This window comes from Phaethon lepturus, unplaced genomic scaffold (assembly GCF_000687285.1).
Source record: "Phaethon lepturus isolate BGI_N335 unplaced genomic scaffold, ASM68728v1 scaffold11609, whole genome shotgun sequence".
In the NCBI taxonomy this organism is placed as follows: Eukaryota; Metazoa; Chordata; class Aves; order Phaethontiformes; family Phaethontidae; genus Phaethon; species Phaethon lepturus.
The window spans coordinates 8,446-24,536 of NW_010562797.1; the positions used below are offsets into that span (position 1 = coordinate 8,446).

Sequence of the window (16,091 nt, forward strand, 5' to 3'; positions counted from 1 at the left end):
GTGGGGGGGTGTGGATGCTCTGCGGGGCTGCTCCTGGCAGGTGAATCTTCCATGGATAGGTAAAGCTAACAGGCTGTCCTAGCTGGCTTGCTGCTCTGCTTTGATGTGCTGCTAGCCCATTTACTCATAGTTGTGATGGTTTTCCTTCTTGGAGAAATGCCTTTTGTCTCCCTCCTCTCCTTCTCCTCCTCCCATGGGCTCCTAGGTGAGGCAGCCCTGGTGCCTTGATGTTGCACAGCGGTGTGTTTGTCTGTGAGCTTGGCCCAGTCAGCCTCATGGAGGAGGAGTCGGTGCATGCCACCGATTCGTGCCACCCTCAGCGTTGGTGGCCGTGCCCAGCATTGGTCCCCGTGGTGAGGGGGACAATATAGGTAACTCCAATGCTGGTGGTCCCAGCGTGTGCTCTGAAGAAAGGTGGGTCCAAAGTGTCACTGACCTCAGGGTGTCTAACCAAAATATCTGCTTGGTCTTTCTTTCCAGGAGGACTCAGCGGTTTCAAGCAGAACCACGAAAACCTCTGCGATAACTCCCTCCAGCTGCAAGAGTGCCCGGAGGGGGGAGGAGGGGGTGGCGCGTCTGCTGTGCCCCCTGCACTACCTCAGTCCATCCCCACCACACCAGACATAGAGAACGCCGAGCTCACCCCCATCCTGCCCTTCCTCTTCCTCGGAAACGAGCACGATGCTCAGGACTTGGAGAAAATGCAGCGGATGAACATAGGCTATGTAATCAATGTGACCACCCACCTGCCCCTGTACCATTACGAGAAAGGCATGTTCAACTACAAGCGGCTCCCAGCCACTGACAGCAACAAGCAGAATCTCAGGCAGTATTTTGAAGAGGCTTTTGAGTTCATTGGTAATTACCCTTGACAAGAAATACTCGCCCTTTTTTTTTTCTTTAGCTGTTTTAAGACTCTAGAGTGAATTTTATGCTTCACTAAATACCCTGAAGGCCGTATTTACTTTTGTTCAGAAATGCTGAACACTTCATGTTTCTAACTCATTCTCACCTCTGGCATATCCGGTTAAGTAGCCTGGGGGTGCAGTTTTTATCCATTGATAGTAATGCCTACCTCCAGGCTTCCAAATTCAGGAAACCCCAAAAAATCAGATGCTTGTCGTCCCCTTTTCTTGATGCTTTTGTGTTCCTAGTTTCCACGGTGGCTTCCAGCCAATTTTCATAGTTACTAGTCTTAATGATGGCTGAGTCTTTCCTAACTTAATTTCATGAAAAAACTGACAAATTTTCACACTGCACTTGTTCTACCATCAGATTTATAACTTCATCGTGTATGTACAGATGAGTGGATTGTGATGAAAACTTGTACTAATAAGCCTCTAAACCCTGTAGGCTATGTGAGAGAGCTCACCACAGACATGAAGCTTTTTGGGGATGCTGCTGAAGAAATGACCCTGTGACATTACCCACATTGCTCTGAACCTCACTATGCAGCACAACCCTCAGCCAAGTTTAGGGGTGTGTTCAGCTCTGGTTGGTCACCTAGGCTAAAGCCAGATGGCCCCTTTAAGCAAGGATGGTCAGTGAGGACATCAACATGTGATACTGAAAGCTTCTGAGGACCTTCCCTCACCCCTCTTTTGCAGCATAGTGAATGCCCACTTGTGCTGGGGAAGCGCAAGTATGTGTCCTGAGAGGTTTTCTGAAATATGCTGGAGAGACCACTGACATGTAATTTTATTTTCTTGTGCTGAGGCTGGGCTAATCTCTTCACCAGTACTTAAGGCTCAGTGGTGGAGGACTAGACAAAGGAAGTGTGCTTCTGTGCTGCGTCACAGCTTGGGTCCTTAGCTGACCCCATGCTGAGGTGTGTGCAGAGCCGTCTTCCTCCCTGCCCTGAAACCTTCAATGCTTATGGCCCTTCAGTCAGGGTATGGGCACATGGCTCCTGGAACTCAAGCCTACTTGTGCTGGCTCTGTGGAGGTCCTCTAGGCCTCAGCAGGGATTGGGCTGCGGTCGTGAGACTGTGTCCCAGGGTAGTAAGTCTGAGATCAGCATATTCTTCTGAGCCCATCTGCCTGGACCGTATGCCTGGGCAGGGGCTTGCTCTGAAGCAGACAGCTCTGCAGCCTAGTCCGGCTGTGTTTTGGTTGGTGGGGGGTCCTTGTGTGCTGATGCATGCGGTCTGTAGCCATGCTACTTTAGTGAAGGTCAAGAGGCAAATAGCTGCTTCAGCTGCAGTTCAGATGGAGTGCAGCATTAAAGCTTGAATCTTACCACTGAGAGCTGTGACCAGGAGCCCTTGAGCTTGTCTTCTATAGTGTAGGCGACTAGGGGATCTTCACTTAAAACCACATTTTCCCTAGTGTTCCTAACCCAACCTCGGCTCTACCTGTAGTGCTGTCAACTCCCCAGTCTGCTGATTACTATGTGCATGGGAAGGTGAATGCCTCTTTTTGGGGTGGAGAGAAGCCCTCTCTGAGGGCAGGGAAGAGGGAACCTCACTTAGATCCTTTGGGAAGAAAAGCTGGGTGAAGAAATGCAGTAGAATCTTAAACTTTGACTTCAACAACATGGGGGAGATGCAATAGGCTAAGCTTACATAAAGAAACCACAAAGCTCTGTTGAGGTCTTCTTGGGGTGGGAGGGAGATTTCTGCATCCGGCATCCCTATGAACTGCAGGATCAGAGCTCTTGAAACCATTAAAAGATAGCGTTTGGCTTATGATCTTACCAAGGGCAGAGAAAGCAGCCTTGCTCTGAAGAAGTTTAGAAAATGTTTCAAAACCCATTTTACTTTCCTTTTTAATAATTACATCTTCAGGGTCAGTCTTTGTTTTTAATAAACAAATATTTCTCCGTTGAGAGTTTTTCTCTGTAGTAAATTTAGCCAGCTGGGGAAGTAACTAGTCAAAGCTTTCCCTTCCTCAGGGTAAGCTTTACATTGCATTTGAGAAGACTTGGAAATGTTTAAACAGCAGATCATTGGCTTATGTTTCTTTAAATACGTCTTGAAAATACCACAACCCAACCCTGGTTTAGCTAAGACTAAAGCCATAGGAAGTGAAATCATCCAAAACTCTCTGGGAAAGTGTGTCAAAATGTGTTGGAGAGTTTCAGTTTTCTGAAATACTAACTGGCAAAAATGTCTAGAGGGAAGTTGGCTTTATGTCATGCTTTCACAATACAGGTTAAACATGTATGGTGGGAAGAACCATGATCTTGGTGGAGTTGGATTCATGCCAAAACTTGCAAACTAAATTTATGCTCCTCCTGCAGATTAAAACAGAAGAAATAGATTGAAGTGTCCCATCTTGAAAGTTTTATCTCCTGTTTTTAAAAGGCAGCTGTGGGAGAGGAGGCTGGTAGGGTAGTGACTCTCCTCTTTCTCATGTTCTATCAGCATGTGGTTCCAGGGGCTCTGTCCTCCCTAAATACTACCCAGGTTGTAACCCTTTAAGTGATGTATCTTGATGGAGAGCATGTGTGTGATTGTGTGTTGTCATTTTCCCTTCCTCCCCACCTTGTCCTTTCCTCACCACTCCCAGTGAGAAGCTCTGGAGGAGTGGTGTTCAGCAGAACGTGTCGCTGTGCTCAAATCATGAAGAGACAGGGATAGCAAATCCCTTTTTCACACTGCTGAAGGTGACCAAGTCAAAATGCACAGAGCTTGATATGCAGGAAGTGAGGAGTCAGAATTTGAGGTCTCTTACCACTGAAGTGTTGCTAAGGTGTAAACGGGATCCAGCTCCAGCTTTGGCAGAGACACCACAGCAGAGTGCCTTGTTGAAGCTCATGTCAAGAGTAGCTTTGTAAAAGCCTCAAAGAATAGGGCTTTGAAACAGATTGCAGAATCATTAAGGTTGGAAAAGACCTTTAAGATCAAGTCCAACCATCAAACCAACACCACCATGCCCACTAAACCATGTCCTGGAGGGCCACGTCTATCCTATCACAATGGCTGGCACTATATATCCTGAGCTTAGAAACACAGTTTAGTTCAACTTCTTCACAGGCACTTGACAGGTGTCTCTTCATAGCATGTAGCTGGGACTGTATTGGTATGAATTGAATCTGAAAATACATGGGCTTTTTTTGAAAAGGTGGTGTCCTGCTTTGAAGGGGAGGATGAGATGCTGATGTAACACACCAGTGTTGCGACAAGAGGTGGAGATGGAGCCCGAGCTGACTCGTCGTGGGCCTCGACCTCCTAAATAAATGCTCCCTGGCAGCGCACATGAGCACCACAGCAGTGTCTCTCAATGTGCAGATCTTCTAAAAGAGATAAAAGTGAATGTGAGGATTTTCAGTGTTAGACTGACCTGTATGTGTCGCATTCAGTAACTCTGAAACCCCAAAGGAAGACGGACTGGAAGGGAAGGGGGGAACGCTGCTGTGCTTGTAATCAAATAAAAGGACTTTTCACACTAAGTTATTCTTAATTGTACTGAGCTTTTTCTAATTTACAAACTGGCAAAAATCTGACTTTCTTCTGTCTTGTTTCCAGAGGAAGCTCATCAGTGTGGAAAAGGTCTCCTCATCCACTGCCAGGCTGGTGTCTCCCGATCTGCCACCATAGTTATCGCATATTTAATGAAGCACACACGCATGACCATGACGGATGCCTATAAATTTGTAAAAGGCAAACGACCAATCATTTCCCCTAACCTTAACTTTATGGGGCAGTTACTGGAGTTCGAAGAAGATCTGAACAACGGTGTTACACCGCGGATCCTCACGCCAAAGTTGATCGGCGTAGAGACTGTTGTGTGATGGCAAAGCTTGCGAGGAGGCGGTCAATGAAGGGGTTAACCTATTCTTCACCTGATTTGGGGCAGCGACGGGTGGGTTCTGGGTTTTTCTTTTTAGCTTTCAAGGGGGGTTTTGTGGCAAACTTTTTGTGAATAAAAACCTTTTTTTGTAAGGAAAGGTTTTTAAAAGAGATCCAAGAACTTCACTGTGTCTGGGATGCTGTTGTGACTTGCTTCCCAGACATCGGCAGAGCAGGGAGGCTTCAGAGCAAAAGGAGTACTTTTTAAAATCAAAACAACAAGAAGAAGAAATACTGGGCTTTTTTTTTCCCCCTCTTTATTTTTCCCTTCTCTCCAGCTACTTGTAGAGTTTATGGCTAAGTAGTCTGTGCAGGTTCATAGACTGAAGAAACCTAAGTTGAAGATGAAACACAAACAGCCAAAGCAAAGCAGGAAAAAAATCTCCCTGAAACATAAAGGCCTTCGTTCAGCAAAGGCTTTGCTAAAGATAACCTAGCTAAACGCTCACCGATGCAAAGGAGATTGGAGCAGCTTAAAAAGGCTGCAAGGCACCTCTCACACTCCGTACTCAAACTAAAGAAGAAAAAAAAAGTTTATTTGGCGTGTTTCATGTTCCAGTTCTATTTTTCTATTATGGGGTGTAAGGTTTTAACAGTAAGGGACTTTGATCATTCTATGCCATATGCCTTCACTGGCTTCTTGTGCAATAATAATTTGGGGTTTGTTTTTGAGTGTTCAAACCAATTACAGTTGGCTGTCTGCTAGTAATAAGATAATAATTTTTAAAGTCTAATAGTGCAATGGCAGCCAGCTTGGTTCAGGAAGGATAAATGAGAGCAATTATTTCGTTCCTTTATATGATTTTGATCCTGGTTACAGTGCCATAAACCTTGTTACATATGTATATCAGAATGTACAAAAATCGAGAACAAGCAAAATTTATTTAAAAATATTTTTCGCACAAAATATTGGTGTGTTTCAGTTGTCTATGTAAAAAAAAATTTGATTATAAAACAAAACATCTTTTGGAAAATGTGTGTCCTTTTATTTCTTTAGCAATTTTCCATTTTCTCTCTGTGGGATGGGTTTTAGTTCGGTTCTTTTTGTTTTGTGGTGTTTTTGGTTTGGTTTTTTTTTTGTTGCGGTGTATATCTCCCTTTGACAAAACTGATATCTCTCGTTTGGCATCTCCTCTTCAGTGTTTCGTTCCTGTCCTCTGCTGGTGGAACACGTTTTCTTTATTTTCTACTGTACTCTTGCATCCCTCAATTTCTGTAACCGGATTTTTCTCTCCTGGAAGTTTTGGAGCTGTTCAGATGAATTGGCACTATTGGTGAGGGCTCTTCAGGACAGACCTGTTATTTCTACAGCTCAGTAGCTGTTTAGAAAAATAAAAAATAAACATTCTCCACTGATTCCTTTTCATCTTCATGCAATTAGCTTATCTTCTATGTTACAAAATTGTCCGGTTTCTAGAAATATGTTGGTCTCTTGTGTGCTTTTTCCCTGGCCTCTCTATAGCCTGCTCCTTTAGCAGTTCCATGGTTCGTGGGAATCCTCCATCTGGGATTTTCCCCTCTCTCTTGCTCATCTTCCCTTCATCTCCCTCCTTTTCCAGCTGTGTCAGTGTTAAATGTGGTATGTATTGTAGGGCTGATGTTTCTGCTTGACAGTGTCCCTTAGATGGCTGCCTTTTGCTTGCTTTGTTGGTATTTACTTTTTTTTTTAACGATATGGTATAACCTGATCTGTTCTGGACTGTTACCAACTCTAAAGTTTATTTGTATGAACCTAAAATAAGGGAAAACATTTCTCGTATGATTCTGTTGTGCAAACTGATACATTGCAGGAAGTCTGGTAGCACGGAAGTTTTTCCTAGATGAAAACCTGGATGGACTGAACCAAGTTTAAAACAGGACCTGTCAGAAAACTTCTGTATAATCACATTAGACATGTATATTTTTGTGGACATTTTACTTAAAATGTTGTTACTATACAGATATTTTCTTGAAACTTATCCCTTTATTAAATTATTTTTCTACTGGAATTGATTTTTTTTTTTTCCTTCAGTCAATATTGGTCCTTTTGCTGAGACGCCCTTGGCAGTGAGTGTTGCCCAAGTGGCAAAACCTCTCAGGCGGTGACCATTTTGGGGCAACAAGAGAGTGGCTGGACAGAGAAGTCACTGCTGGTTGGGAGCTGTTGTGCTCCAGGAGGAAGGAGGCCCCTTAGCAGAGATGGTCTTTCTCCCTCTCCCCTTTCCTGGTGTTTGGACACAACCTCTTCCAGCTGTTCTCCATGAACTGCAGGTGCAGGTTGTTTGATAGCAGGGAGGAGGTCAGAAAACCGCTTCGTTTCTTGCCAGAGAAGCAAAAGCTGCAGTGGGACTGAGGGCTGGCTGAAAAGTTGGTCCTTACAGCCTGTGTTCCTGGCCGTAAGCACTGCGTAACAGCACCGAAGCTCCACCAGGGAAGTGGGTTATTCAGCGAGGGAGAGCGTGTGAGCTGCCTACCTGGGACATGGCCCTCTGAAGCGTGAGGGGAAGGAGGATTAAATTCAATATCGGTCTTCTCTTACTACTGTTTTCTTGCTCCCGTGCTAAGTGGCCTGATGCGAAAGTCTGCAGCGGCAGGAGGGGGCTGCCACGCCGACGCGGCTCGTGGCATCCTCCCTGGTTCAGCCTCGGCTGCCACACGTGCTGCCTTGGATCAGGATCGAGTTTGCAGCCATGTAAGTTCTTGCGTTTGGTTCTTAAGCCAAAGAACAGCCCTTGCAGCCCTGAGTTAAGTTAGTGGCAGCGGAGGATCCAGTGTGTTTGCCTTGGTAAGGCTGAGCAGTGCGGCTGCTGCGTGTGCCGGCATAGGGTTTGGAGGGCTTGCTCCCCGCTGCAGAAACCCCGCTGGCCTTTGCGCTTGTCGTGGTGAGAAGTAGTGCCTAATTTTGCTCTCTGGTGTGATGAACTTGGAAATGATGGGACAGGGCGAGGCAAGGTTGTGACTAAGTGGAATTTGCTGCGGGTCTGTCAGTAGCTGAGATGGGCTGGATCAAACCCTTCCTTTTGTGTGGAGTCACTTTCGCTGGAAGTGTTCAGAAAACGTGTAGACATGGTACTTCAGGCTATGGTTTAGTGGGCATGGTGGCATTGGGTTGGTGATTGGACTTAAAATGGTCTTAAAGGTCTCTTCCAACCTTAATGATTCTGTGATCTGTTTGCTTGGAGGGGACTGCAGCTGGGCTGGAGGAGAGGAGCTTGGAGGGCTATGTCCCACTGAAGGCAATGCTGAGAAATGGCAGCCTGGGAGTCACTTCACTGGGAGACAGGCTGGGGACAAATACTGATTTTTTTTTTTTTTTTTTTTTTTCCTCCCCTCCCCAAGCAGAATTTACTGAAGCTAGTGAATGGTCACTTGAGTTTCAGACCACCTGGGAGCCCTGTCTGTGCACACCTGGGTTGGAGATGCCTCCTTTCCTGGTACCTGATATGGTGCACTGCGAATATGTGCCTGGCTATCAGTAGGAAGCTCCTGCCTGAGTATCACAGCTAACTAGGAGTTTAAGTAGACGTGGGCATTGCTTTGCCACAGAAGCCTCCAAAAAGGTTATTTCTGACTTTAAGGTCAGAACTGAGGCTTGATCACCAATCCCCTGCTCTTACCGCTGGCTGCAACACGCTCCCAGCCTCTCTGAGATGGGGCGCAGTTGAAACAAAACATAAATTGGGAAAACAATTTGATGGCCGTTGATGCATGTGTGGGTGTCGGCGAGTACAGGACCTGCTTTTCCCTGCTCAGCATCATGTGCCTGTGTGTGAGCTATGCTGAAATAGGTACGGTCCTGGAAAATCGATTACCTCGTAACTCATTTTCCATTGTTCCCCTTTGGGAGCTTGGGGTAGATTCCTGAGTGCTTGTTTCTGAGAGCGTTGCCCTTGAGACCCGGGTCTTGTGAGCAGCACCCTGAGATCCAACTTGCAAAGCAAGGCAGGGTTTTCAGAGCAAGTGCCGCTTCTGGTTGTGAATTTACTTTCTCTTTACAAACTAGGAACTCTACTGAATGGTGTGCCATCAGTGTGTGAGAGTGTTAAGACCTGCTGTAAATCTCTTAAAAATAAAGCTGTTCAATTCATTGATCTTGCAAGCTATCCAGGTTTTAAGGTTGGACTTTCAGAGCCAAGAGCGTGTTTAACTTTCCATGCTAAGTATCTCGTATGTTTTATTTTTCTGGGTCACACCAGGGACTGAACAGAGTCCTCCTTTTTGTCTTGGTAGTCGATTTTTCTGAGGCTTCCCATGACTTTACCTTTCACAAATGTTGTACTAACATCCTTTGGGGAAAGACGAATCAAAGGTCCCTCTCTTACCCGCTTGACAGATACAGGATAGGAGTGTTTCAAGATGAAGCAAATGTGTAGGAAGTGCATCATTACCTTATGGTCACAAGATCTGTCAAAGTCTCATTGTAGGAAGGTGTGTTCAAAAGCACATGCAGGAGCTGATGAAACCAAGATAGGAGGCATATGGGGTGTGGGAAAGTGCTGAGCAGACTCAGAGCGTTTTGGCCTTGGGTCCCGCTTGGCCACAGTGGAGCTTGCTCTCGGTGCGTGCACTACCTGCAGCAGGAAAGCTTCCCGGGAACTGAAGATGCTGATTCAGTGGGATGACAAAAATAAAGCATGCTATCCCTTGACTGTGTTAAGGAGGTAATCGAAGAGAGATAACAAGTGGTTGATGGCTGTCTCATTAGCAGGTATCTGCTTTCCTGTGGCATGTTTGCCTGCTGCTCTTGTAGGTACCACAGAGGAGGTTACTGATGAGCAGGTTTCAAATTATTTGAGCACAGCCTGACATCAGTAGCTGATAATTAGAGCCCTTGGGTTTCCCCCCCGAGCATGCTGCTGCTGGCAGCAAAGGGAGGTGGTTCAAGCTGTGCTGTGTTCCCAGGAGCGATCCCAGGTGCTGCCAGCCCCCGGCATCCTCCTGCTGCTGGGTGCAATTTTATCTCTCCGCTCAGTTGGCTGCTCTCTTTGCTGAGAGGTTGCTTTCTTCTGCTATCTCCTCTTGCTCTCTCGGACTCTTGTCCCAGTGGACCACGAGCTGGAGGAGCAGTCTTCTTTCTTGCTTTGATTTGGCTGTCTTCTGCATCTTTCCCAACCATGTTGTTTCTCAGACTAGAGGAAAGCAATTTAAAGCCAGTCATTTGCAAGGTGTACTGCAGCAGGATGAACATTTTCAGCCACCCTGATGGGCTCCTGGTTTGATTTGGGTATTACCCAGACAGCATCTCTCGCAGGGAGGCCAGAGCCCAAGACCTCCTTCAGCACTTTCTGCTTGCAATCTTGCAACCGCCTCTTACTAGAAACAAGGGAGGCTGTTGGGATGACAAAATTGTGTATTGCAATCACCTGCTGAGTAGTTGGTCTCTAGTTATTGCTGCCCAGGGTGGGGAGGCTTGTCAGGTGTGCAATGAGCTGCAGCAGGACTTACCCGGTGTGCAGTCAGAAATCCAGCTGGTGACTCAGCTGCTGCCCTTCTCTTCACGTCTGTGTGGAGCCAACATCCTGGAGCATGTAGAGGTATGGTCCCTTGCCTCAGAAGTTGCCTGAGCTCCTATTGAATTTGGCTGGATCCAGTCTGGCTTAAATCCTCTGCTGTGAGATGCCTGTCTGTTCAGCGTGTTCCTGGGTTGTGACGCGGGTTTGGTGGAGTGAACACATCTGTGACATGGGTTTGTCGGAGTAAGCACAGAGCCCATGAGCTCCTGCCACAGGGCTGGGCTCATTTCAGTGATGAGGAAAAATAACCCCTAGTTTTATTCCCGGGATAAGAACTGCTGTGTCTGGGGAAGGGGAGAGTACAGTACAGAAACACTTAAAAAAAAAAAAAAAAAAACCTAACATGAATCGGGGAGTAAAGCTAGAACATGTGACAAACTGTTTCTGCTAGATAAAAGCACTAAACCAGAGGTTAAATGTAATTTGACTCGTATGCCTTGTCTTCACACTTCTACTTGCTGTACCTTAGCTTCTTTGATTGTCTATATATAAGAGGTGACATTGGAGAGCATGGATTTATCATGAAGATTTATTTGTCATGGGGAGTTGAAGGAGCTGTCTGGCACTTGGGGGCTTCGTATCAAGTTGCGCTTCTGGCAGATGCCAGTGGAGCGTTTGAAGAAGATCACATTGTAGAGCGGAGTAGTAAGTTGCTATAAGGATGGACAGAGGTTTGTCTGAGGTGCAGGGACTCTGAATAGAGAGCCACTGGATTTATAAGAGCTGTCTCTGGTCCAGGACACATGCAGGTACAAAATGTCTAGCCAGAGGTGTAGGCAGCGGCTTCCCCAGGAGCATGTTCTGGTCATTTGTTAAAATCCATTTGGGCGATGGAAGAGGATGCTGTTGTGAAAAACCATGAGGTATTGGCAACTGGGCTGAGGAGCTTGCCTGGAGCTTTTTACGTTTTCAAAGGTCTGTCTGACAGTCCTAAACAAAGTTTTGCTCTGCTGGCATCCACATGAGGGAACTGGGGTTGTTCAGTCTGGAGAAGAGGAGGCTGAGGGGAGACCTTATCGCTCTCTGCAACTGCCTGAAAGGGGGTTGTGGCGAGGTGGGGGTTGGTCTCTTCTCCCAAATAACTAGTGATAGGATGAGAGGAAATGGCCTCAAGTTGCGCCAGGGGAGGTTTAGACTGGATATTAGGAAAAATTTCTTCACCGAGAGAGTGGTCAAGCATTGGAACAGGCTGCCCAGGGAGGTGGTGGAGTCACCATCTCTGGAAGTGTTCAAAAAACCTGTGGATGTGGTGCTTCAGGACATGGTTTAGGGGGCATGGTGGTGTTGGGTTGACAGTTGGACTTGATGATCTTGAAGGTCTTTTCCAACCTTAATGATTCTGTGATTTGAAAGCTCTTTTCAAGGCACCCAGTTTTGATGCAGTGCTGTGCACCTGCCTCACATTGCTTTGCTCTGTCTTTTAATATTTGAGCACCTGAGACCAAATTTTTGCAGTTACCGATAGTAGCTTATGGGGATTTGTTTCCACTGGGAGGCAAACGGGTGTGCTGAGGAGCACACTGACAGTTCATGCTCCTTCTCCAAACCCTCCTCTGTTTTCAGCTGCGTTCCTTGAGTGGCGAGGGCCGTGGTGACCATCAGGTCATGGCGTGGAGTCCAGCTGCGCTTCAGATGTTGGTCCCGCTGAAGTGTGACCTATGGAGAAACCCCTTGGGGCTTGGTTCTTCTGGGCTGGGGTCTGTGGCAGTGTCTGAAAGGGAAACTCCCGTGCCCTGGGTGGGCTGTTGCTGCTGGCTGACTTGGCTGAACTCCTGCCCGTGTAGCATCAGTTAAAACCTCAGAAAACTTGAAATGTGAACCCAGTTGCTACTCTGAATTTTTGTTGAAGTTTTGGTGCATAGTCATGGATTATTTTTGTCAGGGAGTCAAGGCAGATAAAACATTTACAGCCCTCTAGGTTCTGCATGAAACAGTATGTTTGCTATAAGACAGGACTGGATTTCTGTGGGAGTCCCTCTCTGCCCCTAAGTATCACCCGTGCTTGTAAATAACACTGTGGAAGCAGGAGGCAAGACCTCATCCTTTAGATGCTGGTTCTGTCCCTTCCATTTTGCAGCTGGGGTGGATGAGAAGGGTGTCCATGGTCACAGAGCTGTGTGAGGAACGGAGCCCAGGAGCTAGAACTCCTCTTGCTTTACTAATGTCAGAAAACTGTTTCTTAAAACTTCAGCTGGTTGCTGATAAATGTGGTGATTAGCCACAGCTTCAGACACTGCGGCCCTTCTCCCTGAAGCTGGAGCAAATTAGGTCCTTTGTGTCCAGCTGTCCTATATGCACTGAAAATGCCAGAGCAATTTTAGCTTCCACAAAGTGAGACTGGAGTCGTCTTAGTGCCGGTCGCTAAACCCCTCTCTACTGCTGTATGAGCATTAGCAAATGGTCCTCTGCACCTTAGCTCTAAAGGAAAAGCAGTGCGTGCATATGGCAGTTTACCATCCTATATTTAACAAAGCCATGATTGCATGGAGATACAGAAGGGGCTGATAAGCCATTTGAGTACCCTGCAGAGAAATGGCACCAAAATAGTTGTAGTGTTGTTTCTAATTGCAACGGATGAGCAGCCTGGCTCATTAATCCTCCCTATCAGCAGCACATAGCCTGTCTGCACCAGAATAGCCCTGATCTCAGCAAACCTGCATCCAGCCCCGGCCTTCTGTTTTCGACGTATTTGGAAAAGACAAGCTTCCAGCACAGCACCGGGGGACTCCCAATTGTCCGGGCTGCCTTTCCACAGCAGAGACAATCCAGGGCGTGGGGGGCGCTTCGCAGCGTTTCATGGTGCGTGCAGATGTCCGGGCAACCCCAACTTCAGGCTGAGCAAGAGTGCCGGTTTGGCAGGTCCTGCGGCACAGGCAGTTGTGCTGGTGAGCGTTGAACCATCCCACCAGCATCTCTCGTCACTCAGGGGGTGGTGGCGGCCCCACCTCGCAATAGCAGCGTGGAGTCGGGGACCAGAAAGCCAAAGCTGGGATCTGGCAGTGACTCGGGAAACGTCCCTGCTTGGGGCACAGGCTGCGTGGTGCATCGTGAGATGCAGAGTGCTGCCTCCCTGGTGTTACAGGATGGAGGAAGGTTGTGTGAAGACAAGGACCATAGCGACAGGGCAAGCACATGGTGGTATCACTGTTTTGGCTGCTAAATGGGGATTTAGTCTTCGGCACCCACATGGCATGCAGGTCACTAAGTACTGTGCAGACAGGAGGTTTGGTTTTGGGACAGGCTAATGCCTGTTGAAGGCTAGGAATGTTTTCCTCATCTATTTTCATTGTGTGCATTTTACTGGCTTCGAAGACTGAACAGCTAGACAGCAGCATCTTATAGCACACCCCAGTGCGGGGGGAACATGTCAGCTGAATGCGGGCAGCCACTTGGTCGGTACCAGCCCGGTCTAAGACAGGCTTCTGCAGAGCTGAGCCCTTTCCCACTCACCACCTTGCAAAGAGCTGCTTCTTGCAAGCTGTCGGATCCAGGGTATGCTGGACCTAATGTCCCTCCCAGCTGAATTCCTGGGATGACTGTGCTAGATATGGCTAGAGAAACCACTGGGGAATTAAGTAAATAAAATCCTGCTACCTTTGCCTTGCTTTCGCTAGGATGACCACGCGTTGTATGTGAGGAAGCAGAGGAACCGTGACTTGGTGCAATCTGTCAGAGTAAGGGTCACGTATGGAGAAACTGGGCAAAAGGATTTCTGGATCATCGTAAGCTCCCAAGGAATATACTATAGTATTTTTACTTCTTTAACTTCTCCTATTTTATGTTTCTGTCTGCCCGATGCCTTCAGTAGCACTCCAGGCACATGGTCTACACCCACAGAATCATGATGTTGTGCCTATTAAGTCTCCTTTCTGTTTCAGCTGGAGATGGTATTTCTCTTTGCTTCCTTTTTTATCTTTAAGGTGAAAAAAAGTTCAGGCTTTTAAGGATTGGAGGGAAGAAAAGGCATAGCCACCTTGCCGAAAAGTGTCATGCGTGGGAGATGCTAAGAAGCAGAGGATGGCACACACAGGGAAAACTGGGCGCAGAAGTGAGAGTCCCTCCTCACCTGGGTTTGAGGGACAGTGCCTGATCTCTGCTGAGTGGTGGGGAATGGGGAACGCCACCTCTGGCAGTTGGTATCTAGACTTCTTGATATGAGCTGCTGACCAGGGAAAGAAATGAGCCTTGGGAGCTGGCCTGGAGCAGAACGATTTTACTTTACGCATTTCTTTATGATATCATTGTCCTGTTTCAGAGAGGTGGAAATGCTGACTCAGATAGAAAAGGAGTTTCTACGTGGCCAAAAGTCCGCCTTAGTCCCTCTCTCTGGGCAGCCGGGAGAGCTGGGTTGAGATAGGTTAACTGCAGAAGGCAATGGAGACGACATGTGCTGTCCAAGGGTTTGAGATCCTCCTGGAGTCTTCAGCTTCCCAGGGAGGGCCTGGGGCTGGCTGCGTCCTGGTGACTGAGAGCTGGTTGGGTCCAACTGGCATCCTACTGCTGGGAGACAAGGCTGGACTTCCAGCCTGTTGGCAGCTTCACCCACCTGAAAACCGTCTTGCCTTCTCTGCAACCCTTTTGCCGTGAAGGTTAAATTCTGTTGCCTCACAGCGGGGACTTGGGCACTTTGTCATCACTGGTCTGGCTCTGTTAGTCTCATTGTGGTTTCCTTGCACTTATCATGAGAAGGCTCATGTTTCAGTTCCTTATAACTTTGCTAACTTGAGCTATTTGAGGCTAAATTTTCCATGCTGGGTGGGTGTCAAGGCTAAGCACCCCTTTGCGCTCATCTGACACTGACTTGCTTTATTTCCATTGTGTTCTTAGGTAATTCTCTTTTAAATTGAACTGATGAGAATTTTTGGAATAAAATCTTTTAATTTTATTCATTAGGAAAATGAAAATAATTTAATTTTGCATTAGGAAAATCATTCATTTCATTAACAGCAAAGCATTGCATGGAATGCATAATTCTAATAAGGTTTTTGTTTGGAAAATAATTGGAAAGAAGCCCTTTTGATAAGATCAGTGTGTGTCATTTGGACCTTTTTAGCAATGAAACTGTTCAATTGCTCCCCTCAAAAAAGAACTTCATCTTTGGAATCCATATCTAAAATGAATTAAAGTTGCTTTTGGAAAGAAGTGCTTTGACTTTTGTCAAACTTTTCAGTCATCTGTAAGGGAATAATTTTTAAATGGCTTGGTGCAGGCAGTTTTTTAAATGATCGTGTTTCTTCCAATAAGGAATGTCAATATTTCCCAGTGGATAATAATCCCAAACAGTAAATGTGAGCAGAGAGAGGATTTTTGCCTGACTGCCTCGTTTATCGTACAGACTTTGAAGCACCCTGAGGCTGTGGAGGTGCCTCCCCAGGGGCTGGTTTGGGGTCTGTGTGGGTCACTGGTGGGACCACTGGTGCACACCACCTGTCTCCACTGCCTGTGTCATGAGTGTGATCCAGATCTGTTGATGATGTCAGAGTGGTGTGCTGACATCCTGAAACATGGCAGCTGCTCTTCCAAGTGAGTCTGAGAGTTCACTTGTGGTTGGAGCCAGGTAGGAGAAGTGTCCAGCCTGGCCTTGGTGGGTGAGAGGAAAGAGAAAGAGGTTCCTGTGTCCTTTTTTGTATTGTCTTCAGGCAGTTTGTTCTGTGGCACGGACTCCTGGTCATGGTACCGCTAAACCAGACTTTATGGGGCTGTGGCTGAGAAGGGAAAATGTCTGTGTCAATGACTGACAGCACTTGCAAGGCTGCTGCATCTTGCCTGGAGGGTAGGTGTCAACAATGTATTTGTTCTACAAAGA

The 16,091-nt window shown here is 46.9% G+C and overlaps 1 protein-coding gene across 1 annotated transcript in view; it reads left to right on the top strand.

Annotated features, from left to right (window-relative positions):
* LOC104626467 (dual specificity protein phosphatase 10) overlaps positions 1 to 5,767 on the top strand; it is a 10,561-nt gene extending 4,794 nt beyond the window's left edge. The window contains exons 2-3 of the mRNA XM_010294400.1: positions 481 to 858; positions 4,470 to 5,767. Of these exons, the coding sequence (XP_010292702.1) occupies positions 481 to 858; positions 4,470 to 4,735 (644 nt within the window). The 3' untranslated portion in view covers positions 4,736 to 5,767. The remainder of the gene's footprint in view (positions 1 to 480; positions 859 to 4,469) is intronic.
* The last annotated feature ends 10,324 nt before the right edge of the window (positions 5,768 to 16,091 follow it).